General features: G+C 41.8%; 1 protein-coding gene across 4 annotated transcripts in view; it reads left to right on the forward strand.

The window, feature by feature from the left end:
• Positions 1 to 3,124: 3,124 nt before the first annotated feature.
• The window catches only part of LOC118373514 (disks large homolog 5-like), a 180,904-nt gene continuing 157,780 nt past the window's right edge, over positions 3,125 to 26,248 (forward strand). For all 4 annotated transcript variants that reach the window (XM_052473218.1, XM_052473222.1, XM_052473223.1 and 1 more), the window contains exon 1: positions 3,125 to 3,901. In XM_052473218.1, coding sequence (XP_052329178.1) covers positions 3,601 to 3,901 — 301 coding nt within the window. In that variant the 5' untranslated portion in view covers positions 3,125 to 3,600. The remainder of the gene's footprint in view (positions 3,902 to 26,248) is intronic.

Here is a 26,248-nt window from a genome sequence, read left to right on the forward strand (position 1 = left end):
TCCTGCCGTACATACCTACACGTACGCTACGGTCACAAGACGCAGGCCTCCTAATTGTCCCTAGAATTTCTAAGCAAACAGCTGGAGGCAGGGCTTTCTCCTATAGAGCTCCATTTTTATGGAACGGTCTGCCTACCCATGTCAGAGACGCAAACTCGGTCTCAACCTTTAAGTCTTTACTGAAGACTCATCTCTTCAGTGGGTCATATGATTGAGTGTAGTCTGGCCCAGGAGTGGGAAGGTGAACGGAAAGGCTCTGGAGCAACGAACCGCCCTTGCTGTCTCTGCCTGGCCGGTTCCCTCTTTCCACTGGGATTCTCTGCCTCTAACCCTGTTACGGGGCTGAGTCACTGGCTTGCTGGGGCTCTCTCGTGCCGTCCCTGGGGGTGCGTCACCTGGGTGGGTTGATTCACTGTTGTGGTCGGCCTGTCTGGGTTGCCCCCCTTGGGTTGTACCGTGGCGGAGATCTTTGTGGGCTATACTCGGCCTTGTCTCAGGATGGTGAGTTGGTGGTTGAAGATATCCCTCTAGTGGTGTGGGGGCTGTGCTTTGGCAAAGTGGGTGGGGTTATATCCTTCCTGTTTGGCCCTGTCCGGGGTGTCCTCGGATGGGGCCACAGTGTCTCCTGACCCCTCCTGTCTCAGCCTCCAGTATTTATGCTGCAGTAGTTTATGTGTCGGGGGCTAGGGTCAGTTTGTTATATCTGGAGTACTTCTCCTGTCCTATTCGGTGTCCTGTGTGAATCTAAGTGTGCGTTCTCTAATTCTCTCCTTCTCTCTTTCTTTCTCTCTCTCGGAGGACCTGAGCCCTAGGACCATGCCCCAGGACTACCTGACATGATGACTCCTTGCTGTCCCCAGTCCACCTGGCCATGCTGCTGCTCCAGTTTCAACTGGCCTGGGCCCTAGGACCATGTCCCAGGACTACCTGACATGAGGACTCCTTGCTGTCCCCAGTCCACCTGGCCATGCTCCTGCTCCAGTTTCAACTGTTCTGCCTTACTATTATTCAACCATGCTGGGTCATTTATGAACATTTGAACATCTTGGCCACGTTCTGTTATAATCTCCACCCGGCACAGCCAAAAGAGGACTGGCCACCCCACATATGCTCTCTCTAATTCTCTCTTTCTTTCTCTCTCTCTCGGAGGACCTGAGCCCTAGGACAGTGCCCCAGGACTACCTGACATGATGGCTCCTTGCTGTCCCCATTCCACCTGACTGCTGCTGCTCCAGTTTCAACTGTTCTGCCTTATTATTATTCGACCATGCTGGTCATTTATGAACATTTGAACATCTTGGTCATGTTCTGTTATAATCTCTACCCGGCACAGCCAGAAGAGGACTGGCCACCCCACATAGCCCGGTTCCTCTCTAGGTTTCTTCCTAGGTTTTGGCCTTTCTAGGGAGTTTTTCCTAGCCACCGTGCTTTTACACCTGCATTGTTTGCTGTTTGGGGTTTTAGGCTGGGTTTCTGTACAGCACTTTGAGATATCAGCTGATGTACGAAGGGCTATATAAATAAATTTGATTTGATTTGATTTGTTTGTGTGTGTGTGTGTGTGTGTGTGTGTGTGTGTGTGTGTGTGTGTGTGTGTGTGCGTGTGTGTATGAGTGGGGGCGCGCACCTGCATTTCAAGTTCAATTTAATTCTAATTGACAGTAGAAGACTACTATAGCATTCAATAGCAACCCTCACCCCCCTTATGTAGGTACTGTATGTTCTGTGACAGTTATGTTCGGGGAATTTACATATTTTCACAAAATTCCGATCAGCTCTGTATGGATTTTCCACGTAAAAAGCTGAAGTAGCTGACCGATTTAGAATAATCAGTGGTATTGTTTTCAAGCTGTTTTAAAACGCCAAAGGGTCAGTCTATAGGCACAGTGTGTACAGAATTAAGCTCACTCACAGTAGGGCCCGCTCAGTGGTGGTCGTCTGTGTATGGTTTACTGCAATGAATGGCATTGTATGCATCCCAAATGGCACTCTATGCCCTATATAGGGCACTACTTTTGAACAGGACCCATAGATGTTGCCAGGGGTGCAATTTTGGATTTACCAAACCATATATATACATATTATTTTATCCAGTTGGATTATCACTCCAAACATCCTACCAGATTGCTCGGAGGTGTCCGCATGGTCCTAAAGCACACCAGGCCTCGTTTTGCATCACATTCCAATGATAAAACTGGGAGGGGGCAAAAATGCTATTTCAGAATGTGGGGAGGACTGTCCTCAGTGAAAGTTGGGTGTTACCTATAATAAAGTGTTCGCAAAAGGTATTCTGTTATAACCTACATATAACCTACACTGCATGACATCATATTTCTATGTCTTATAGCTTAGCGTTAGAGGCTATGTTTTATAGTGTTGGGTTAGAAATAGGCCATAGATGTCAGGGTTAGAGGCTGTGTGTTATAGCTTAGAGTTGACCCCATTGACCCCATCTCCCAGCATTTGCCTCCTCTCCTCATCTCGTCTTCCTCACTCAATCTCGTTTGTTTCTCAAGACCTTCTCATCTGCATGGCAGATGTGACTTCTGCCTCCAGTCACTGAATCCTGCTTTTAGATGATGTGAGAAGGATTCGACTATGTAGAGCAGAAGCAAAATGATAGTGCAGATGTGTCAACCAGTGAACAATCCACATAGGAATACGTCCTAAATGGATCCCTATTCCATATATAGTGCATTAGGGGCTCTGGTCAAAATGATGCATTATACAGGAAATAGGGTGCCTTTTGGGACCCAAAGAGGAATACATCTCTTTCAGTATAAACAGAATATTGTAATCTTATACACAAACTGATAGCCTAATAATAATCAACAGAGTGTTGTGGTTTAGATATAGGTATAAAATACATCAGAGGAAAATGTGCCATGAGAAATTATATAATGCAACAGACCTACTGAATATTTTTCACTACGAAGATCCTCCATTCAGCAGAAAATGACAGGAAATAACGGGGATAATTCAATATTGCTATTATTTTGTCGGTCTGTTTTATCCCAAATGGTGTCCCTACCAATTGACAGTAATATTTTTCCACCTTTCAATGTAAAGTTTTAAGCCAGGTGCGTCTGTGGAAAGCCCCGCCCACTTGGCCATTGCACTAAAATATGATTGGCAGGGGAACTACAGCTGCTGCGCTCGAGTCATGGTGGAGGTTGCGGTTCTGGGGAAAGGCTCTTAAAGTGTTGTACTACTTTTCAGCATGTCGGTCGAACTCGATTTAGAAAGACCGGATTTAATGGGTATACGATGCGGACCACTTCAAACGTAGCCTAATAGTCACGAAAACGGAGGAAAAGTTGGATCTTGAACGCTGTTTTAAAATGTAACCCTTTTTCTTAGCGCACCAGTCAACAGCCCTGGGCAACAAATATGGCTACTTGGGTCTACTCTTCTTTCTATTTGGGATGAAAGGCGACACAATTTGGCTATGCACTACAATCGTGGGACTACGACTCAACTCTTCCAAGAAGTGACCTTTCCAGAAATGGTTACGGCTGAACTGTATAGAGATCTTAAAGTGGTCAGCTGATAAAACGTAGGCAACGCGGTAGTCGTGCAAATAGCAGCGAGTTGAGAGAGATGGAGTCTAAGCACAAAGAGTTGTTAGATAAATGCTACCAGAACTTACTGGAGTCAATAACACATGCAGATCGGGTCGTGGAGGTGTTGTCTCAAACTGGTACCCTCACCCAATCGGAACGTTATGAACTGGGTCACAACTGCTCGTCCAACTCGGAGAAAGTGGTCCTTCTCCTGAAAATCTTGATAAGCAAAGAGAGAGACCATTTCAAAGACCTTTGCGCTGCCCTAGAAAAGACGCACCCTCACCTGAATTCTGCACTTTTAATGAACGGCGTTGGAGACGTAGATCATTCATCTGGTGAGAAATTACAATCCTCAAATCAAATGTCAAAGAATGTCATTATATTCGCATATTGTGAATAGCCTAAATATGGGTCAGAAATCTGTCAAATTCAGTCGTTGAGATGATCAAGACGGATCACAAGTTGATGTAAACAACGTCACTCTGCCCCATGTGTGGTCTCAGTCCCACGTTCATTATGGACATCTGCCACATCTGGTGGTCCACTTTAAGATTTGATCTAGTCTCTGTCTGTCTGTCTGTCTGTCTGTCTGTCTGTCTGTCTGTCTGTCTGTCTGTCTGTCTGTCTGTCTGTCTGTCTCTCCGTCTCTCCGTCTGTCTGTCCGTCTGTCCGTCTCTCCGTCTGTCCGTCTGTCTGTCCGTCTCTCCGTCTGTCCGTCTGTCCGTCTGTCTGTCCGTCCGTCCGTCTGTCCGTCCGTCCCAACCTAATCCACTTCTCCAGGATAGCAGGACAAGGAGTGTGGAGGGATTTATTTGGGTTAAATTCTACTTATATATATATGAGAGAGACAGTGATTTTACACTCACACATAGGTTTAACACCTTACCCCCCCATTTGCTATTAGTGAAAGTATTTAATGGAATTAAATTACTAAAATAATCAATGGTATGGTAGTGAGTGGCCATGCTGTTATTGGAACACAATCAATAACTGTATAGATGTTAAATGTCAAAGCCAACTGAATGAGAGTTTGCACCTACATTACTGTGACTGTGTTATAAGGTGATCGTAAATGTGTGATAAACTTTGGACTGCTTTTCATGTTAAAACTAGGTAGAAAAGGTAAATAGTTTCTCAGAATCACACAGAGAAGGTAAACTGGATTAACAGCTTTCATAGTAGCATTTTGAGCATACAGTATTCAATTAGAAACCTATAGTCAGTCTGAAACCTCAGTCTAATACTGGTAGGTGTAGATGATTCCCCAAAATATAGTTATTCCACCCCTTTCTTTAACCTGGGTACCAGTCAGTTTTTGCTTTCTTGTTAAATCCTTAAGGCATTGTCATGTTTGGCTTGTCAATGAGTATGGTTACATGCACACAATAATGCAATTATTGTGGGTAGTCAGATAGTATAATAATTTGATTCAAACATTTACATGCTTTGCAAGAACAATTTCCCTAATAATCCTGTTTTCATGGATACATGAGGGCACTGATGAACGCAAAAACGTTCCAATCAAAACATTCTACCACAGCGACCATGTTATTTTTTTCTAAGCATATTTAATTCTGAGTTTGGACATACTGTATAAAGTTTGTATGTGAAAACTACTTTTTCAGTTGTTATGAGCTCACTTCACTCTCTTTAAAGAGGGATGCTCACTTCACTCTCTTTAAAGAGGGAGGCTCACTTCACTCACTTTAAAGAGGGAGGCTCACTTCACTCTCTTTAAAGAGGGAGGCTCACTTCACTCTCTTTAAAGAGGGAGGCTCACTTCACTCTCTTTAAAGAGGGAGGCTCACTTCACTCTCGGTAAAGAGGGAGGCTCACTTCACTCTCTTTAAAGAGGGAGGCTCACTTCACTCTCGGTAAAGAGGGAGGCTCACTTCACTCTCGGTAAAGAGGGAGGCTCACTTCACTCTCTGTAAAGAGGGAGGCTCACTTCACTCTCGGTAAAGAGGGAGGCTCACTTCACCCTCGATAAAGAGGGAGGCTCACTTCACTCTCGATAAAGAGGGAGGCTCACTTCACTCTCGATAAAGAGGGAGGCTCACTTCACTCTCGGTAAAGAGGGAGGCTCACTTCACTCTCGGTAAAGAGGGAGGCTCACTTCACTCTCGGTAAAGAGGGAGGCTCACTTCACTCTCGGTAAAGAGGGAGGCTCACTTCACTCTCGGTAAAGAGGGAGGCTCACTTCACTCTCGGTAAAGAGGGAGGCTCACTTCACTCTCGGTAAAGAGGGAGGCTCACTTCACCCTCGATAAAGAGAGAGGCTCACTTCACTCTTGGTAAAGAGGGAGGCTCGCGGCTGGTGCTAGCACATGTGCAGATCAAATACAACACTGGAACGCCGTTTAAGTTGTTTACGTGTCCTACTAATTCTAAAGATTGCTCAGAAAAGCAGGTGTTTTAATTAGAGGTCAACCGATTATAATTTTTCAATACCGATACCGATTATTGGAGGACCAAAAAAGCCAATACTGGTTAATCGGACGATATACAACAATGACAATTACAACAATACTGAATGAACACTGAACACTTATTTGAACTTAATATAATAAATAAAATCTATTTAGTCTCAAATAAATAATGAAACATGCTTAATTTGGTTTAAATAATGGAAAAACACAGTGTTGGAGACCAAAGTAAAAGTGCAATATGTGCCATGTAAAAAAGCTAACGTTTAAGTTCCTTGCTCAGAACATGAGAACATATGAAAGCTGGTGGTTCAATAGTCCCAGTTCTTCAATATTCCCAGTTAAGAAGTTTTAGGGTATATGAAATACAAATGGTATAGAGAGAAATAGTCGACGCATCATAATTCTGACTATTGGATGTTCTAATAGGCACTAGTATTGCCAGCCTAATCTCAGGAGTTGATAGGCTTGAAGTCATGAACAGCTTGTGAATCAAGCATTGCTAAGAGCTGTTGGCAAATGCAGTAAAGTCTGAATGAATGCTTACGAGCCTGCTGCCACCCATCCCCGCTCAGTCAGACTGCTCTATCAAATATTAAATAATAGACTTAATTATAATATAATAAACACAGAAATACGAGCCTTTGGCCATTAATATGGTGAAATCCGGAAACTATAATTTCGAAAACAAAACGTTTTTTCTTTCAGTGAAATACGGAACCATTAAGTATTTTATTGAACATGTGGCAACCCTAAGTCTAAATATTTCTGTTACATTGCACAACCTTGTTACAATGTTATGTCATAATTACGTAAAATTCTGTCAAATTAGTTCTCAACGAGCCAGGTGGCCCAAACTGTTACATATACTCTGACTCTGCATGCAATGAACGCAAGAGAAGTGACACAATTTCCCTAGTTAATATTGCCTGCTAACATGATTTTATTTTAACTAAATATGCAGGTTTAAAAAAATGCACTTCTGTGTATTGATTTTAAGAAAGGAATTGGTGTTTATGGAAGGTACATTCGTGTAAAGATTGTGCTTTTTTCGCGAATGCGCTTTTGTTAAATCATCCCCCGTTTGGCGAAGTAGGCTGTGATTCAATGATAAATTAACAGGCACCGCATTGATTATATGCAACGCAGGACAAGCTAGTTAACCTAGTAATATCATCAACCATGTGTTGTTAACTAGTGATTATGTGAAGATTGATTGTTTTTTATAAGATAAGTTGCTAGCTAGCATTAAACTTATCTTGGCACCTTGCTGCACTCGTGTAACAGGTGTGCAGCCTGACACGCAGTTTCCTCAATGACGCCTCGGGGGCGTCATTGTAAATAAGAATTTGTTCTTAACTAACTTGCCTAGTTAAATAAAGTTTAAATAACAAAAATATAATCTGCCTACTGCCATAATGAGTTTAATATCAAATTATTACTGTGCATGTAAACATACTCAATGATAGCAATGGGGTTGACAAGAAGACAAACAGATCTGGGACCAGGTTACTGCTCCTTATCCACATATTTAATGTGTGCTGTTCAACAGTATCGCTTCCTCCACTGTCTCTGTCCCATACTGAACTTCGAACTAGTGATCCTCTGCACATTCCTAATAATTTTATACCTGCACTATTACTGCACATTCCTAACACTGTTATACCTGCACTATTACTGCACATTCCTAACACTGTTATACCTGCACTATTACTGCACATTCCTAACACTGTTATACCTGCACTATTATTGCACATTACTAACACTGTTATACCTGAACTATTACTGCACATTCCTAACACTGTTATACCTGCACTATTACTGCACATTCCTAACACTGTTATACCTGAACTATTACTGCACATTCCTAACACTGTTATACCTGCACTATTACTGCACATTCCTAACACTGTTATACCTGAACTATTACTGCACATTCCTAACACTGTTATACCTGCACTATTACTGCACATTCCTAACACTGTTATACCTGAACTATTACTGCACATTCCTAACACTGTTATACCTGCACTATTATTGCACATTACTAACACTGTTATACCTGAACTATTACTGCACATTCCTAACACTGTTATACCTGCACTATTACTGCACATTCCTAACACTGTTATACCTGAACTATTACTGCACATTCCTAACACTGTTATACCTGCACTATTACTGCACATTCCTAACACTGTTATACCTGAACTATTACTGCACATTCCTAACACTGTTATACCTGCACTATTACTGCACATTCCTAACACTGTTATACCTGCACTATTACTGCACATTCCTAACACTGTTATACCTGAACTATTACTGCACATTCCTAACACTGTTATACCTGAACTATTACTGCACATTCCTAACACTGTTATACCTGCACTATTATTGCACATTACTAACACTGTTATACCTGAACTATTACTGCACATTCCTAACACTGTTATACCTGAACTATTACTGCACATTCCTAACACTGTTATACCTGAACTATTACTGCACATTCCTAACACTGTTATACCTGCACTATTACTGCACATTCCTAACACTGTTATACCTGCACTATTACTGCACATTCCTAACACTGTTATACCTGAACTATTACTGCACATTCCTAACACTGTTATACCTGCACTATTACTGCACATTCCTAACACTGTTATACCTGCACTATTACTGCACATTCCTAACACTGTTATACCTGCACTATTACTGCACATTCCTAACACTGTTATACCTGAACTATTACTGCACATTCCTAACACTGTTATACCTGAACTATTACTGCACATTCCTAACACTGTTATACCTGAACTATTACTGCACATTCCTAACACTGTTATACCTGAACTATTACTGCACATTCCTAACACTGTTATACCTGAACTATTACTGCACATTCCTAACACTGTTATACCTGCACTATTACTGCACATTCCTAACACTGTTATACCTGCACTATTACTGCACATTCCTAACACTGTTATACCTGCACTATTATTGCACATTACTAACACTGTTATACCTACACTATTACTGCACATTCCTAACACTGTTATACCTGCACTATTACTGCACATTCCTAACACTGTTATACCTGAACTATTACTGCACAATCCTAACTCTGCTTTACCTGCATCATCACTAGGTCTATATATTTACTCGAAAAGGACCACCTACTCTATAACTATAATCTGCCAATGTTCTTATTGCTTTTGACAGTGTCCAGTGTTTAGTAGCTGTAAGGTTAAGAGGAGAATATGTTTTTTAGCAGCATATCACCTCAAAGCCTCCTGTGCAGCTGCTCACTTTGTCTATTCTATGACTTATTTACCCCTAACCCACATTCAGAATATTTTTGGGGTAATTTTCGCCCTTTGTGTTCCTGAAAGCATCTGCCCCGTGCAATCGTTTCCTTTCAACCTCATATGAAAGCCCCCCCCCCCACTGCAAAATCCTGAAGCTGGGGATATTATGTTTGGCATATTTTAGCTGCTATGGTTAATATGCTAATGTATGCGTCAATAGCAGTCAATGTAGTTCAATCTGCTTCAGCTCAATATTATGATAATTGGGCATAATTTCAAAATGTGTCAATATAACCTGCCTCTCGAGTAGTTTATTAAAGATGTATGTATAGGCTGCGTTTTACACAGGCATCACAATTATTGGAAAAAGAGCTGATGTGATTGGTCAAAAGACCAATTCGTGGAAAAGTATCAGAATTGGGTTGCCTGTGTAAACATAGCCATATTCATAGCGTTTAACCGCTGCATTTGATGACACATTTTTGTGAGGTTGCGGCCTACCTATCTCTAGTTAATGTGTTATTACACTTCAATTGTGCAAGTCTGTTGTTAGGCGTTGACAGGCTCCATTGAGTTGAACGAAACTCAAGTTTGACTTATTGATCACACCAGCCATGCATGTGCTTCGTGTTGATTTTGTCCATCCATATCAGACACGATCATGACACGCAGGTGAAAAAATGCAAAAACTATATTAATTTGGGGGCATGTCAAACACACATGAAACATTCATGAAAATGTAGCTAGTTCTGTCCGGGAAGATGAACATTGGGTTGTTATTTTATCTGAAACGCATGTGATCTTTTGTAGAATTTTGACAAGCAAACAAAATCATGTTTTTCTCTACTCCAAATATGAACACTAGAAAAGCTGGGCACCTAAAAATAGCGTTATGAGCCATTGCATTCTAACAGTCTTAATAAAAACATTTAATATATACACTACCATTCAAAAGTTTGGAGAACTAGAAATGTTTTTGTTTTTGAAAGAAAATCTTTTTTTTTTGTCCATTAAAATAACATCAAATTGATCAGAACAGTGTCTATACAGTGTAGACATTGTTTATGTTGTAAATGACTACTGTAGCTGGAAGCTAATTTTTAATGGAATATCTACATACATGGCAAGAAAAAGTATGTATGTGAACCCTTTGGAATTACCTGAATTACCTGGTCATCAAATTTGATCTGATCTTCATCTAACTCACAGCAATAGACAAACATACTGTGCTTAAACTAATAACAAACAAATTATTGTATTTTTCTTGTCTATATTGAATACATAATTTAAACATTCATTGTGTAGGTTGGAAAAAGTATGTGAAACCCTAGGCTAATGACTTCTCCAAAAGCTAATTGGAGTCAGGAGTTAGCTAACCTGGAGTCCAATCAAATTTGAGTTTGCTATCACAAGAAGCATTGCCTGATGTGAACCATGACTCGAACAAAAGAGATCTCAGAAGACCTAAGATTAAGAATTGTTGACTTGCATAAAGCTGGAAAGGGTTAGTAAAGTATCTCTAAAAGCCTTGATGTTCATCAGTCCACGGTAAGACAAATGGTCTATAAATGGAGAAAGTTCAGCACTGTTGCTACTCTCCCTAGGAGTGGCCGTTCTGCAAAAATGACTGCAAGAGCACAGCGCAGAAGGCTCAATGAGGTTAAGAAGAATCTAGAGTGTTAGCTAAAGACTTACATAAATCTCTGGAACATGCTCTCTGTTGACGAGACTACGATACATAAATCACTAAACAAGAATGGTGTTCATGGGAGGACACCACGGAAGAAGCCACTGCTGTCCAAAAAAAACATTGCTGCACGTCTGAAGTTTGGAAAAGTGCACCTGGATGTTACACAGCGCTACTGGCGAAATATTTTGTGGACAGATGAAACTACAGTTGAGTTGTTTGGAAGGAACACACAACACTGTGTGGAGAAAAAAAGCCCCAGCACACCAACATTAAAACCTCATCCCAACTGTAATGTATGGCGGAGGGAGCATCATGGTTTGGGGCTGTTTTGCTGCCTCAGTGCCTGGAAAGCTTGCTATCATTGACAGAAAAATGAATTCCCAAGTTTATCAAGACATTTAGCAAGAGAATATAAGGGTCTCTGTCTGCCAATTGAAGCTCAACAAAAGTTGGGTGAAGCAACAGGACAACGACCCAACACACAGAAGTAGATCAACAACAGAATGGCTTCAAGAGAAGAAAATATGCCTTCTGGAGTGGCCCAGTCAGAGTCCTGACCTCAACTCGTTTGAGATGCTGTGGCATGACCTCGAGAGCAGTTCACACCAGACATCCCAAGAATATTGCTGAACTGAAACAGTTTTGTAAAGAGGAATGGTCCAAAATTTGTCCTGACCATTGTGCAGGTCTGATCCGCAACTACAGAAAACATTTGGTTGAGGTTATTGCCGCCAAAGGAGGGTCAACCAGTTATTTAATCCAAGGGTTCACATACTTTTCCCACCCTGCACTGTGAATGTTTATACATTGTGTTCAATAAAGAAATGAAAACTTATAATTGTTTGTGTGTTATTAGTTTAAGTAGACTGCGTTTGTCTATTGTTGTGACCTAGATGAAGATCAGATATAATTTTATGACCAATTTATGCAGAAATCCAGGTATTTCCAAAGGGTTCACATACTTTTTCTTGCTACTGTAGACATACAGATTAAACAACGTTAACAGTGAAGAGGTGACTCCTGGGTTGCCTGCCTTCTAGGCAGAGTTGCAAGGAAAAAGCCATATCTCAGACTGGACAATAAAAATATAAGATTAAGATGGGCAAAAGACCACAGACACTGGACAGAGGAACTCTGCATAGAGGCTAGCATCTCAGTCTCCTCTTCACTGTTGACGTTGAGACTGATGTTTTGCAGATACTATTTAATGAAGGTGCCAGTTGAGGACTTGTGAGGCGTCTGTTTCTCAAACTAGACATCGTAATGTACTTGTCCTCTTTCTCAGTTGTGCACCGGGGCCTCCCACAGTTCTTTGTTTCTGGCAATTTTGAGCCTGTAATCGAACCCACAAGTGCTGATGTTCCAGATACTCAACTAGTCTAAAGAAGGCCAGTTTTATTGCTTCTTTAATCAACACACCAGTTTTCCGCTGTGCTAACATAATTGCAAAAGGGTTTTCTAATGATCAATTAGCCTTTTAAAATGATAAACTTGGATTAGCTAACACAACGTGGCATTGGAACACAGGAGTGATGGTTGCTGATAATGGTCCTTTTCCAGCTACAATAGTCATTTACAACATTAATAATGTCTACACTGTATATTTGATCAATTTGATATTATTTTAATGGACAAAAAGGCATTATTTTAAAAACCAAAAACAAGGACATTCTAAGTGACCCCAGACTTTTGAATGGTAGTGTACTATTGCAAAAACGTATAATTTCTAATCAAATCAAAGTTTATTTGTCATGTGCGCCGAATACAACAGGTGTAGGTAGACCTTACAATGAAATGCTTACTTACAGGCTCTAACCAATAGTGCATAAAAGGTATTAGGTGAACAATAGGTAGGAAAATAAATAAAACAACAGTAAAAAGACAGGCTATATACAGTAGAGAGGCTATAAAAGTAGCGAGGCTACATACAGACACTGGTTAGTCAGGCTGATTGAGGTAGTATGTACATGTAGATATGGTTAAAGTGACTATGCATATATGATAAACAGAGAGTAGCAGTAGCGTAAAAGAGGGGGTTGGCAGGTGGTGGGTGGGACACAATGAAGATAGCCCCGTTAGCCAATGTGCAGGAGCACTGGTTGGTCGGCCCATTTGAGGTAGTATGTACATGAATGTATAGTTAGAGTGACTGCATATATGATTTGGTTATGTTTATGAAGGTTTTAGGTAGGCCTACCATTAGAATGCCAACCCCCCCCCCCCCAAACATGTTCAGTAGTTTGTTACTGTAGGCCAGGGATCCACAATTACATTCTGCCGTGGGCCGATTTCTCCTTGAGCCGATGGTCGGGGCGCCAGAACATAGTTATATAGTGCGTTCAGAAAGTATTCACATCCATTGACTTTTTCCACATTTTGTTATGTTCCTGCCTGAAATGGATTCAATTGAGATTTTGTTCCCCTGGCCTGCACACAATATCCCAATATCCCACAATATCCCATAAGTTACAAATTAATAAAAATTATAAACCTGAAATGTCTTGAGTCAATAAGTATCCAACCCCTTTATGACAAGCCTAAATAAGTTCAGGAGTAAAAGTTTTCTTAACAGGTCACATAATAAGTTGTATGGACTCACTCTGTATGCAGTAATGGTGTTTAAAGTGATTTTTGAATGACTGACTCATCTCTGTACCCCACACACAATTATCTGAAAGGTCCCTTAGTCGAGCAGTGAACAATAACCCTAAAACACAAGGCCAAATCTACACTTGTGTTGCTTACCAAGAAGACCGTGAATTTTCCTGAGTTAATTTTGACTTAAATCTACCTCTAGGACGATACCTGAAAAATGGTTGTCAGCAATGATCAACTACCAATTGGACAGAGCTTGAAGAAGTTTGAAAATAATAATCGGCAAATGTTACCCAGACAGACACACAGCTATAATCGCTGCCAAAGGTGCTTCTACAAAGTATTGACTCAGGTGTGAATACTAATGTGAATGAGATATTTCTATATTTATTTTTCAATATATTTGCAAAAATTTCTAAAACATGTTTTCACTTTGTAATTATGGGGTATAGTGTGTAGATGGGTGAAAACAAATATATATTTAATCTGTTTTGAATTCAGGTTGTAACACAAAAACATGTGTAATAAGTCAAGGGGTATGAATACTTTCTGAATGCACTGTAAATAATTTGTACACTGCAAATTGACAGGAAGAACCCAAAACAGATATAGTATTTGAGAAAAACAAAATTATTTCAACCCTTGATTACATTGGGATACGATCACATATGCCTCTCTATTTATGTGTGGAAATACTTGGGAACAGATTTCCAAAATCCAAAACACTGAGCTAATTTCCTGGATGATTTTACAGTCTTTTATGTCCAAGAACAACAATTCTAAAAGAAATATACACATTTTGTTTTGCTCAGAAAACTCTGCAAATTTGGCCTGCGGCGCCGCCTATTTGGGCACTCTGCTGCAGGCTATATGTAAAAATGAAAAACCACAAAACAAATAAATTATATTTCAAAAGAACATCATATTTTATGTTCTGTTACTAGTCTGGGTTTAGTTGCCCTGGGCTATGCTGCCATAAGTGCTCACATGTAGAACTCATGGAATGTAGCTGCTGTAATATTTGACAAAAAAGTGATATTTTGAAATGGAAACCATGCCTTAATTTTAAGTTGTTTGGCAAATGTATTATCAGGTTTGAAGGTAAGACCCAGATGCAGACTGTGTCGAAGTAACAATGTTTGTTACAGCAACAGAGCCAGGCAAACAACAGTTCATGGCAGGCAGGGGTCGATAATCCAGAGTAGTGGGGCAAAGGTACAGGACAGCAGGCAGGCTCAGGGTCAGGTCAGGCAGAGGTCGGTAATCCAGAGGTCGGGCAAAGGTATAGGACGGCAGGCTCAGGGTCAGGGGCAGGCAGAGTGGTCAGGCAGGCCGACTCAGAGTCAGGACAGGCAAGGGTCAAAACCAGGTAGGCGAGAAAAAAAGAGAGACTGGGGAAAAGCAGGAGCTGAGACAAAACCTTGGTTGACTTGACAAACAAGACGAACTGGCAACAGACAAATAGAGAACACAGGTATAAATACACAGGGGATAAAGTGGAAGATGGGCGACACCTGGAGGGGGGTGGAGACAATCACAAAGACCGGTGAAACAGATCAGGGTGTGACATGTATGTGTTTTAGAAACCTTAGAACCTGCTCTTTCCGATATGAAGGTTTTTTGTACGTGGGGTTGTATGCTCCTGAAAACCAATGAGTAGATGGGGAGGCGGGACTTGCAGCGTGTCAAGCGTCTCTAATAGAACCAAGTTCTGTTTTAGCGCCTGGCTACACAGACACTTGTTCATGTGCACAAGCGCTGTGGGTGAAATTATTGAATAACATGTACAGTGCACATTTTGTTACATTACAGCCTTATTCTAAAAATGATTACATTTATTTCCCCCCCTCATCAATTTACACACCATACCCCATAATGACAAAGCAAAAACAGGTTTTTAGACATTTTTGCAAATGTATATAATTTTAAAAAAAATCACATTTACATAAGTATTCGGACAGTTTGCTCAATATTTTATTGTAGTACCTTTGGCAGCGATTACAGCTTTGAGTCTTGGTTATGATGCTACAAGCTTGGCACACCTGTATTTGGGGAGTTTCTCTCTGCAGATCCTCTCAAGCTCTGTCAGGTTGAATGGGAAGCCTGGCTGCACGGCTGTTTTCAGGTCTCACCAGAGATGTTTGATCGGGTTCAAGTTGGAGCTCTGGCTGGGCCATTCCAGGACATTCAAAGACTTGTCCCAAAGCTTCTCCTGGGTTATCTTGGATGTGTGCTTAGGTTCGTTGTCCTGTTGGAAGGTGAACCTTTGCCCCAGTCTGAGGTCTTGAGTGCGCTCGTAGGTTTTCATCAAGGATCTCTCTGTACTTTGCTTCGTTCATCTTTCCCTTCATCCTGACTAGTCTTCCAGTCCTTGACGCTGAAAAACATCCCCACAGCATGATGCTGCCACCACCATGCTTCATCGTAGGGATGGTGCCACGTTTCCTCCAGAGGTGACACTTGGTATTCAGGCCAAAGAGTTCAATCTTGGTTTCATCAGACCAGAGAATCTTATTTCTCATGCTCTGTTAGTCCAAGTGCGCTGTCGTGCCTTTTACTGAAGAGTGGATTCCGTTTGGCCACCCTACCATAAAGGCCTGATTGGTGGAGTGCCGCAGAGAGGGTTTTCCTTCTGGAATGTTCTCCCATCTCCACAGAGTAACTCTGGAGCTCTGTCAGGGTGACCATCAGGTTCTTGGTCACCTCACTGACCAAGGCCATTCTCCTCCAATTGCTCAGTTTAGCTTGGCGGCCAGCCCAAGGAAGCGTCTTGGTGGTTCCAAGACGAGGCCACTGTGTTCTTGGGGACCTTCAATGCTGCAGAAATGTTTTGGTACCCTTGTAACGTAACAAAATGTGGAAAAAGGGAAGGGGTCTGAATACTTTCTGAATGCACTGTATGTGTACATTTATTTTGCAACACTTGGCACACGCAACTTGTCTGGTGTGGTGAGTTGAATCGAACTCAAGCTCTTCAAACATTATGTAGTTGTGGCTAGTGTTAATTCATTCATTGGCACTTGTCTTTTGTTGAGCATCTGCAAAGGCTCTTTGCATTTCAAATAAAAATTTACATTGCATGTTTCTCCTCCACACAACCATAGTAGCATGTCAATCTTATAATATCAATTATGAATTAACTTACTCAAATTTAGTGCAGTACACTGAATTGTAACAGTATGCCTATGGCTGTTAAAATGACATGGTCTCTGAATTGTAACAGTAGGCCTATGGCTGTTAAAATGAAATGGTCTCTGAATTGTAACAGTAGGCCTATGGCTGTTAAAATGACATGGTCTCTGAATTGTAACAGTAGGCCTATGGCTGTTAAAATGACATGGTCTCTGAATTGTAACAGTAGGCCTATGGCTGTTAAAATGACATGGTCTCTGAATTGTAACAGTAGGCCTATGGCTGTTAAAATGACATGGTCTCTGAATTGTAACAGTAGGCCTATGGCTGTTAAAATGACATGGTCTCTGAATTGTAACAGTAGGCCTATGGCTGTTAAAATGACATGGTCTCTGAATTGTAACAGTAGGCCTATGGCTGTTAAAATGACATGGTCTCTGAATTGTAACAGTAGGCCTATGGCTGTTAAAATGACATGGTCTCTGAATTGTAACAGTAGGCCTATGGCTGTTAAAATGACATGGTCTCTGAATTGTATATAGGGCCTATGGCTGTTAAAATGACATGGTCTCTGAATTGTAACAGTAGGCCTATGGCTGTTAAAATGACATGGTCTCTGAATTGTAACAGTAGGCCTATGGCTGTTAAAATGACATGGTCTCTGAATTGTATATAGGGCCTATGGCTGTTAAAATGACATGGTCTCTGAATTGTATATAGGGCCTATGGCTGTTAAAATGACATGGTCTCTGAATTGTAACAGTAGGCCTATGGCTGTTAAAATGACATGGTCTCTGAATTGTAACAGTAGGCCTATGGCTGTTAAAATGACATGGTCTCTGAATTGTATATAGGGCCTATGGCTGTTAAAATGACATGGTCTCTGAATTGTAACAGTAGGCCTATGGCTGTTAAAATGACATGGTCTCTGAATTGTAACAGTAGGCCTATGGCTGTTAAAATGACATGGTCTCTGAATTGTAACAGTAGGCCTATGGCTGTTAAAATGACATGGTCTCTGAATTGTAACAGTAGGCCTATGGCTGTTAAAATGACATGGTCTCTGAATTGTATATAGGGCCTATGGCTGTTAAAATGACATGGTCTCTGAATTGTATATAGGGCCTATGGCTGTTAAAATGACATGGTCTCTGAATTGTATATAGGGCCTATGGCTGTTAAAATGACATGGTCTCTGAATTGTATATAGGGCCTATGGCTGTTAAAATGACATGGTCTCTGAATTGTATATAGGGCCTATGGCTGTTAAAATGACATGGTCTCTGAATTGTATATAGGGCCTATGGCTGTTAAAATGACATGGTCTCTGAATTGTATATAGGGCCAATGACTGTTAAAATGGCATGGTCTCTGAATTGTATATAGGGCCAATGACTGTTAAAATGGCATGGTCTCTGAATTGTATATAGGGCCAATGACTGTTAAAATGGCTACTATAAAGTATCTCATCCTCTGCTATGCCGCTGTCTGTCTGAAGCTTTATATTTCATCCATGGACCCATAGGAGCCCATTGGAAACCACACTCAGTGCATACCAAATGGCACCCCATTTCCTATATAGTGCACTACTTTCGACCACAGTACTATGGGTCCTGGTCGAAATTAGTGCACTGTATAGGGAATAGGGTGCCATTTAGGATGTATTCTTTGTAATCCTACACCACCAGGCTGATGAGCAGTTCACACAGGTCACAATGGGCAGAGGCAGAGAATTAGAGAGGTAGAGAGGGGGGAGTGAAGCGAGAGCAAGGGGGAGATTGAGAGGGAGAACGTGTGAGAGACAGAGAGAGCTGGTGTTACAGTGGGTTCTTCCCCACACTACTGGGCAGACAGGTTCCTCCACTCAGTCACTCCTCCACAGGCCTTTTCCGGGACCTGTGCATCACGTGCCAAACGGAACAAAAACAGACTGAAACAGGGAGGGTACACCTGGGTTCCATTGAAAAACATTTTAAAACATTGTGTCCTAATGAACAGGAGCCTGTCCTGGCAGTCTTAGTCTAATTTTTGTCATTTGGTTAATTAATTAGTCTAGTGCTTGTACACCTGCATTGCTTGCTGTTTGGGGTTTTAGGCTGGGTTTCTGTACAGCACTTTGAGATATCAGCTGATGTACGAAGGGCTATATTAATACATTTGATTTGATTTAGTGATTGTCAAAATGCCGAAAACAGTGGACCATTTTAGTCAACTAAATGCCCTTTTAATTTTTGTCACATTTTAGTCACAGCACATTTTTATTACCTCATTAACCTATTGTAAACATAGTGATTTACAGTGACTTTCATGTGCACAAACATACATTCAGTGCCATCAGAAATGGAAGATGGCGCCATACTGGATTGCTGCGTTTTGCAAGCTCCGACCCAACTTTGCTATTTTGTGATTCTTTTGTCGTTTACTTTTACGTTATTTTCTTAATGTATCCTCTACCATTTCTTACAACCAACAAGAACTTTTGACCATCGGATCGGCAGTTACTAGAAGAGGTTGCCAGGAAAGTCAGCGTTTCCTCTTGGGTAGCCCAAAAATTGGGTCAGAATTACAGAAGGAGGCCAGGGCCAATGAGTTGAAGTCGAATTTGAAGCCGGAATTCTGTCCATTTTACTGGCCAATGTTCAGGCACTTGATAATAAGATAGATGACCTCCGATCACGGATTTGCTAATAACGGGACTCCTGAAACTGCAATATTCTCTGCTTTTCTGAAACCTGGCTCTCGGACAAGAGAGCCCCCATGGCTATCCAACTGAATGGATTCTCCATTCACCATGCAGACAGGAAAGCGGAGTCGGGAGAAATCCAGGGGGGGATTTGCCTCTTCATCAACAACAACTGGTGTGCTGATTCGAGCACGGTGGAAGTGTTGAACCATTGTTCACTCATCTTAGAATACCTGATGGTCAAATGCCTACCCTTGTGCGGCGGTACAGGTTAGTTGAGGTAATTGAGGTAATATGTACAGTACCATTCAAAAGTTTGGAAACACCTACTCATTCCAAGGGTTTTTCTTTATTTGTACTATTTTCTACATTGTAGAATAATAGTGAAGACATCAGTACTATGAAATAACACATATAGAATCATATAGTAACCAAAAATGTGTGAAACAAATCAAAATATATTTTATTTTTGAGATTCTTCAAAGTAGTGCCCCTTTGCCTTGATGACAGCTTTTCACACTCTGGGCATTCTCTCAACCAGCTTCGCCTGGAATGGTTTTCCAACCGTCTTGAAGGAGTTCCCACATATGCTGAGCACTGGTTGGCTGCTTTTCCTTCCCTCTGCGGTCCAACTCATCCCAAACCATCTCAATTGGGTTTAGTTCAGGTGATTGTGGAGGCCAGGTCATCTGATGCAGCACTCCATCACTATCCTTGGTCAAATAGCCCTTACACAGCCTGGAGGTGTGTTTGGGAAAAATATGATACTCCCACTAAGTGCAAACCAGATGGGATGGCGTATCGCTGCAGAATGCTGGGATAGCCATAGTGGTTAAGTGTGCCTTGAATTCTAAATAAATCACCAACAGTGTCACTAGCAAATCACCATCACACCTCCTTCTCCATGCTTCACAGTGGGAACTGCACATGCGGAGATCATCAATTCACCTACTCTGCGTCTCAAAAAGACACGGCAGTTGGAACCAATAATCTAATTTGGACTCATCAGACCAAAGGACAGATTTCCACTGGTCTAATATCCATTGCTCGTGTTTCTTGGCCCAAGCAAGTCGCTTTTTCTTATTGGTGTCCTCGAGGAGTGGTTTCTTTGCATCAATTCGACCATGAAAGCCTGATTCACGCAGTCTCCTCTGAACAGTTGATGTTGAGATGTGTCTGTTACTTGAATTCTGTGAAGCATTTGTTTGGGCTGCAGTTTCTGAGGCTGGAAACTCGAATGAATTTATCCTATGAAGCAGAGGTAACTCTGGGTCTTCCTTTCCTGTGGCGGTCCTCATGAGAGCCAATTTCATCATAAGCGCTTGATGGTTTTTGTGACTGAACTTGAAGAAACTTTAAAAGTTCTTGACATTTTCGATATTAAATGACTTTCATGTCTTAAAGTAATGATGCACTGTTGTCTCTCTTTGCTTATTTGAGCTGTTCTTGTCATAATATGGACTTTGTATTTTACCAAACAGGGCTATCTTCTGTATACCACCCCTACCTTGAGAGAATGCCAAGAGTGTGCAAAGCTGTCGTCAAGGCAAAGGGTGGCTACTTTGAAGAATTTCAAATATAAAATATATTTGGATTTGTTTAACACTTTTGTGGTACTACATGATTCCATATGTGTTATTTCATAGTTTTGATGTCATCACTATTATTCTACAATGTAGAAAATAGTACAAATAAAGAAAAACCCTTTAATGAGTAGGTGTGTTCAAACGTTTGACTGGTACTGTACATGTAGGTATGGGTAAAGTGACTGCATAAATAATAATCAGCGAGGAGCAACAGCGTATAAAAGGGGGTCAATGGAAATTGTCCGGGTAGCCATTTGATTCATTCTTCAGCAGTCTTATGACTTGGGGGTAGAAGCTGTTAAGGAGCCTTTTGGACCTAGTCTTGGCGCTCTGGTACCACTTGTCGTGCGGTAGCCGAGAGAACAGTCTATGACTTGGGTGGCTGGAGTCTTTGACAATTTTTAGGGCCTTCCTCTGACACCAGCTGGTACAGAGTTCCTGGATTGCAGGAAGCGTGGTCCCAGTGATTTATTGGGCCGTACGCACTAGAGGTTGACCAATTTTATGATTTTTCAACGCCGATACAGATTATTGGAGGACCAAAAGCCAATACCAATTAATCGGCCAAATTATTATTATTATTATTATTATTATTATTATTATATATTTTTTAATTTTTTTATTTTTATTTATTAATGACCATTACAATAATACTGAATGAACACTTATTTTAACTTAATATAATACATCAATACAATCAATTTAGCCTCAAATAAATAATGAAACATGTTCAATTTGGTTTAAATAATGCAAAAACAAAGTGTTGGAGAAGAAAGTAAAAGTGCAATATGTGCTATGTAAGAAAGCTAACGTTTCAGTTCCTTGCTCAGAACATGAGAACATATGAAAGCTGGTGGTTCCTTTTAACATGCGTCTTCAATATTCCCAGGTAAGAAGTTTTAGGTTGTAGCTATTATAGGAATTATAGGACTATTTCCCTCTATACCATTTGTATTTCATTAACCTTTGACAATTGGATGTTCTTATAGGCACTTTAGTATTGCCAGTGTAACAGTAGAGCTTCCGTCCCTCTCCTCGCTCCTCCCTGGGCTCAAACCAGCAACACAACGACAATTAGCGCGCGCTAACTTGCTAGCCATTTCACTTCGGTTACACAAGCCTCATCTCGGGAGTTGATAGGCTTGAAGTCATAAACAGAGCAATGCTTGACGCACAATGAAGAGCTGCTGGCAAAATGCACAAAAGTGCTGTTTGAATGAATGTTTACGCACCTGCTTCTGCCTACCACCGCTCAGTCAGATTCTTAGATACTTGTATGCTTGTATGCTCAGTCAGATTATATGCAACGCAGGACACGCTAGATAATATCTAGTAATATCATCAACCATGTGTAGTTAACTAGTGATTTATGATTGATTGTTTTTTATAATATAATTTTATGCTAGCTAGCAACTTACCTTGGCTTACTGCATTTGCGTAACAGGCAGTCTCCTTGTGGAGTGCAACAAGAGAGAGAGGCAGGTCGTTATTGCATTGGACTAGTTTTTAAAATTGATTTTTACCTTGATTTAACTAGGCAAGTTCGTTAAGAACAAATTCTTATTTTCAATGACAGCCTAGGAACAGTGGGTTAACTGCCTTGTTCAGGGGCAGAATGACAGATTTGTACCTTGTCAGCTTGGGATTTGAACTTGCAACCTTTCGGGTACTAGTTCAACGCTCTAACCACCCTGTAAGGTTGCAAATTTGCATCCCCGAGCTGACAAAGTGAATATCTGTCGTTCTGGCCCTGAACAAGGCAGTTAACCCACCGTTCCTAGGCCGCCATTGAAAATAAGAATGTGTTCTTAACTGACATACCAAGATTTAAAAAAAGGCAAATCGTCGCCCAAAAATACAGATTTCTGATTGTTACGAAAACTTGAAATCGGCCCCAATTACTCGGCCATTACGATTAATCGGTCGACCTCTAGTACGCACTACCCTCTGTAGCCCCTTACGGTCAGATGCCGAGTAGTTGCCATACCAAGCGGTGATGCCACCATGCTCTCGATGGTGCAGCTGTATAACTTTTTGAGGATTTGAGGACCCATGCCAAATCTTTTCAGTCTCCCGAGTGAGAATAGGCATTGTCGTGCCTTCTTCACAACTGCCTTGGTGTGTTTGGACCATGATCGTGCTTTTGTGTGATATGGAACGACAAAGAACTTGAAGCTCTCGACCCGCTCCACTATAACCCCGTTGATGTGAATGGGGGTGTGCTTGGTCCTCCTTTTCCTATAGTCCATGATCAGCTCCTTTGTGTTGCTCACATTGAGGGAGAGGTTGTTGTTGTTGTCCTGGCACCACACGCCATGTCACTGGCCTCCTTATAGGCTGTCTCATCATTGTCTGTGATAATGCCTACCACTGCTGTGTCGTCGGTAAAATCAATGATGGTGTTGCAGTTGTGCATGCCATGCAGTCGTGGGTGAACAGGGAGTACAGGAGGGGACTAAACATGCACCCCTGAGGGGCCCCCGTTTTGAGGATCAGTGTGGCAAGTGTGTTGTTGCCTACCCTTACCACCTGGGGTCGGCCCGTCAGGAAGTCCAGGATCCAGTGACAGAGGAGGTGTTTAGTCCTTAGCCTGGTGTTGAGCTTTGAGGACACTATGGTGTTGAACGCTGAGCTGTAGTCAATGAATAATATTCTCACATAGGTGTTCCTTTTGTCCAGGTGGGAAAGGGCAGTGTGGAGTGCAATAGAGATTGCATCATCTGTGGATCTGTTGGGGCGGAATGCAAATTGTAGGGGTATAGGGTTTTTGAGATGATGGTGTTGATATTCAAAGCACTTCATGGCTACAGATGTGAGTGCTACAGGGTGGTAGTCATTTAGTCAGTTTATCTTGGCTTTCTTGGGCACTGTGACTATGGTGGTCATGAAGATGAAACATGAAGATATTACAGACTCGGTCAGGGAGAGGTTGAAAATGTCAATGAAGACACTTGCTAGTTGGTCAGCCCATTCTCTGAGTATGTGTCCTGGTAATCCATCTGCCCCTGCGGCCTTGTTATTGTTGATCTGTTTAAAGGTCTTACTCACATCGGCTACGGAGAGTGTGAACAACTGGTAGTCGCAGTTGTCCGGAACAGCTGGTGCTCTCATGTATTGTTCAGTGTTGCATGCCTCGAAGCGAAAATAAAAGGCATTTAGCTCATCTGGTAGGTTCGCATCACTGGGCAGCTCGAGGCTGGGTTTCTCTTTGTAATCGGTAATGGTTTGCAAGTCCGGACACATCCGACAGGCATCCGAGCCGGTGTAGATTCAATCTTAGTCTTTATGGACGCTTGTTTGATGGTTCTTCAGAGGGCATAGCGGGATTTCTTATAATTGTCCGGGTTAGTGTCCCGCTCCTAGAAAGCGACAGCTCTAGCATTTTGCTCAGTGCGGATGTTGCCTGATCTATGGCTTGTGGTTGGGATATGTACGTGTAGTCACTGTGGGGATGACGTGGTCGATGCACTTATTGATGAAGCTGGTGACTGATGTGGTATACTTCTCAATGCCATCGGCTGAATCCCAGAACATATTCCAGTCTGTGCTAGCAAAACACTCCTGGAGCTTAACATCCACATCATCTGACCACTTCCGTATTGAGCAAGCCACTGGTACTTCCTGCTTGATTGTTTTGATTGATAAAAAAAAAATATTTGACCTTTATTTAACCAGGTAGGCTAGTTGAATTCATGTGACATGCTGGTAAAAATGTCGTAATACAGATTTACGTTTTTGCCTACATTAAAATCCCTGTCCACTAGGAACACAGCTTCTGGGTGAGCATTCTCTTGTTTGCTTATGGCCTCACTAACACCGTTGATTGCGGTGTTAGTGCCTGCATCAATTTGTGGTAGCAAATAGACAGCTACGAAAAATATAGATGAAAACTCTGTTGGTAAATAGCGTGGTCTACTGCTTATCATGAGGTACCTGTACTTCAGGCAACCAAAACCTTGACACTTTCTTAATATTAGAGATTGCGCACCAGCTACTTTTGACAACTAGACAGCGACCACTACTCCTCAACTTACCAGAGTTTGTTGTTCTGTCTTGCCGATGCACGGAAAACCCAGCCAACTGTATATAATCCATGTCCTCTTGGAATATCTTTTGGGACTTCGTCGATATCGTCGAAGAGTTAACCACCTCTGTCGTTGACTCAAACGAGCAAAAGGACAATATAGGAATAAGGTGGAATCATATTACACAGGCTCTGACGCCTGCCACATGTGGCAGGGGCCACATTTCATTATGGATTTCAATGAAAGACCCAGCCATGATTGCCCAACCATGCCTCTCTACCAGACAAACTCAATGAATTTCATGCTCGCTTTGACAATAGCAACATCGTGCCAGGTGTGAGGTCCTCCACCGACCCAGAAGATTGGGTGATCTCGCTCTCCGAGGCCGACGTGAATAAATTCTTTAATCAGGTCAATACCCGCAAGGCTGTATATTGCCAGTAATTTCCAACCTCTCCTTGTCCCAGTCTGTAATCCTGTAATTTTAAGATGACCACCATCATTCCTGTTCCCAAGAACTCTAAGGATTCATGCCACAATGACTGCCACCCTGTAGCACTCACATCTGTAATCATTAAGTGCTTTGAGAGACTGGTTTAGGCACACATCAACTACATCATCCCACATCAACTACATCATCCCACATCAACTACATCATCCCACATCAACTACATCATCCCACATCAACTACATCATCCCACATCAACTCCAACATTCCAGACACCCTAAACACACTACCATTTTCATACTGCCCCAACAGATTCATAGACGACGCAATCTCAATTGCACTCCACACTGCCCTCACCCACCTAGAAAAGAGGAATACCTATGTGAGAATGCTGTTCATTGACTACAGCTCAGCGTTCAACACCATTGTCCGCTCCAAGCTCATCACCATGCTTAGGACCCTGGGACTGAACACCTCCCTCTTCATCTGGTTGCTGGACTTCCTGACGGGCCGTCCCCAGCTGTTACGGGCCATTCCACGCTGACCCTCAACACAGGGGCCTCACAGGGGAGTGTCCCCACCTTTACTCGATGTTCACCCATGACAGCGTGGCCACGCACGATTCCAACGCCATCATCATCACCTGGCAGTGTGGGGCCGGAACAACAACCTCTCCCTCAACATCAGTAAGACCAAGGTGGGGGGAGCACACCCCATCCAGATTGAATGGGCTGCATTGGAGCGGGTCGAAATCTGTGTCCAAATCACTAAGAACTTAAA

This window comes from Oncorhynchus keta, chromosome 2 (genome assembly GCF_023373465.1).
Source record: "Oncorhynchus keta strain PuntledgeMale-10-30-2019 chromosome 2, Oket_V2, whole genome shotgun sequence".
NCBI lineage: Eukaryota > Metazoa > Chordata > Actinopteri > Salmoniformes > Salmonidae > Oncorhynchus > Oncorhynchus keta.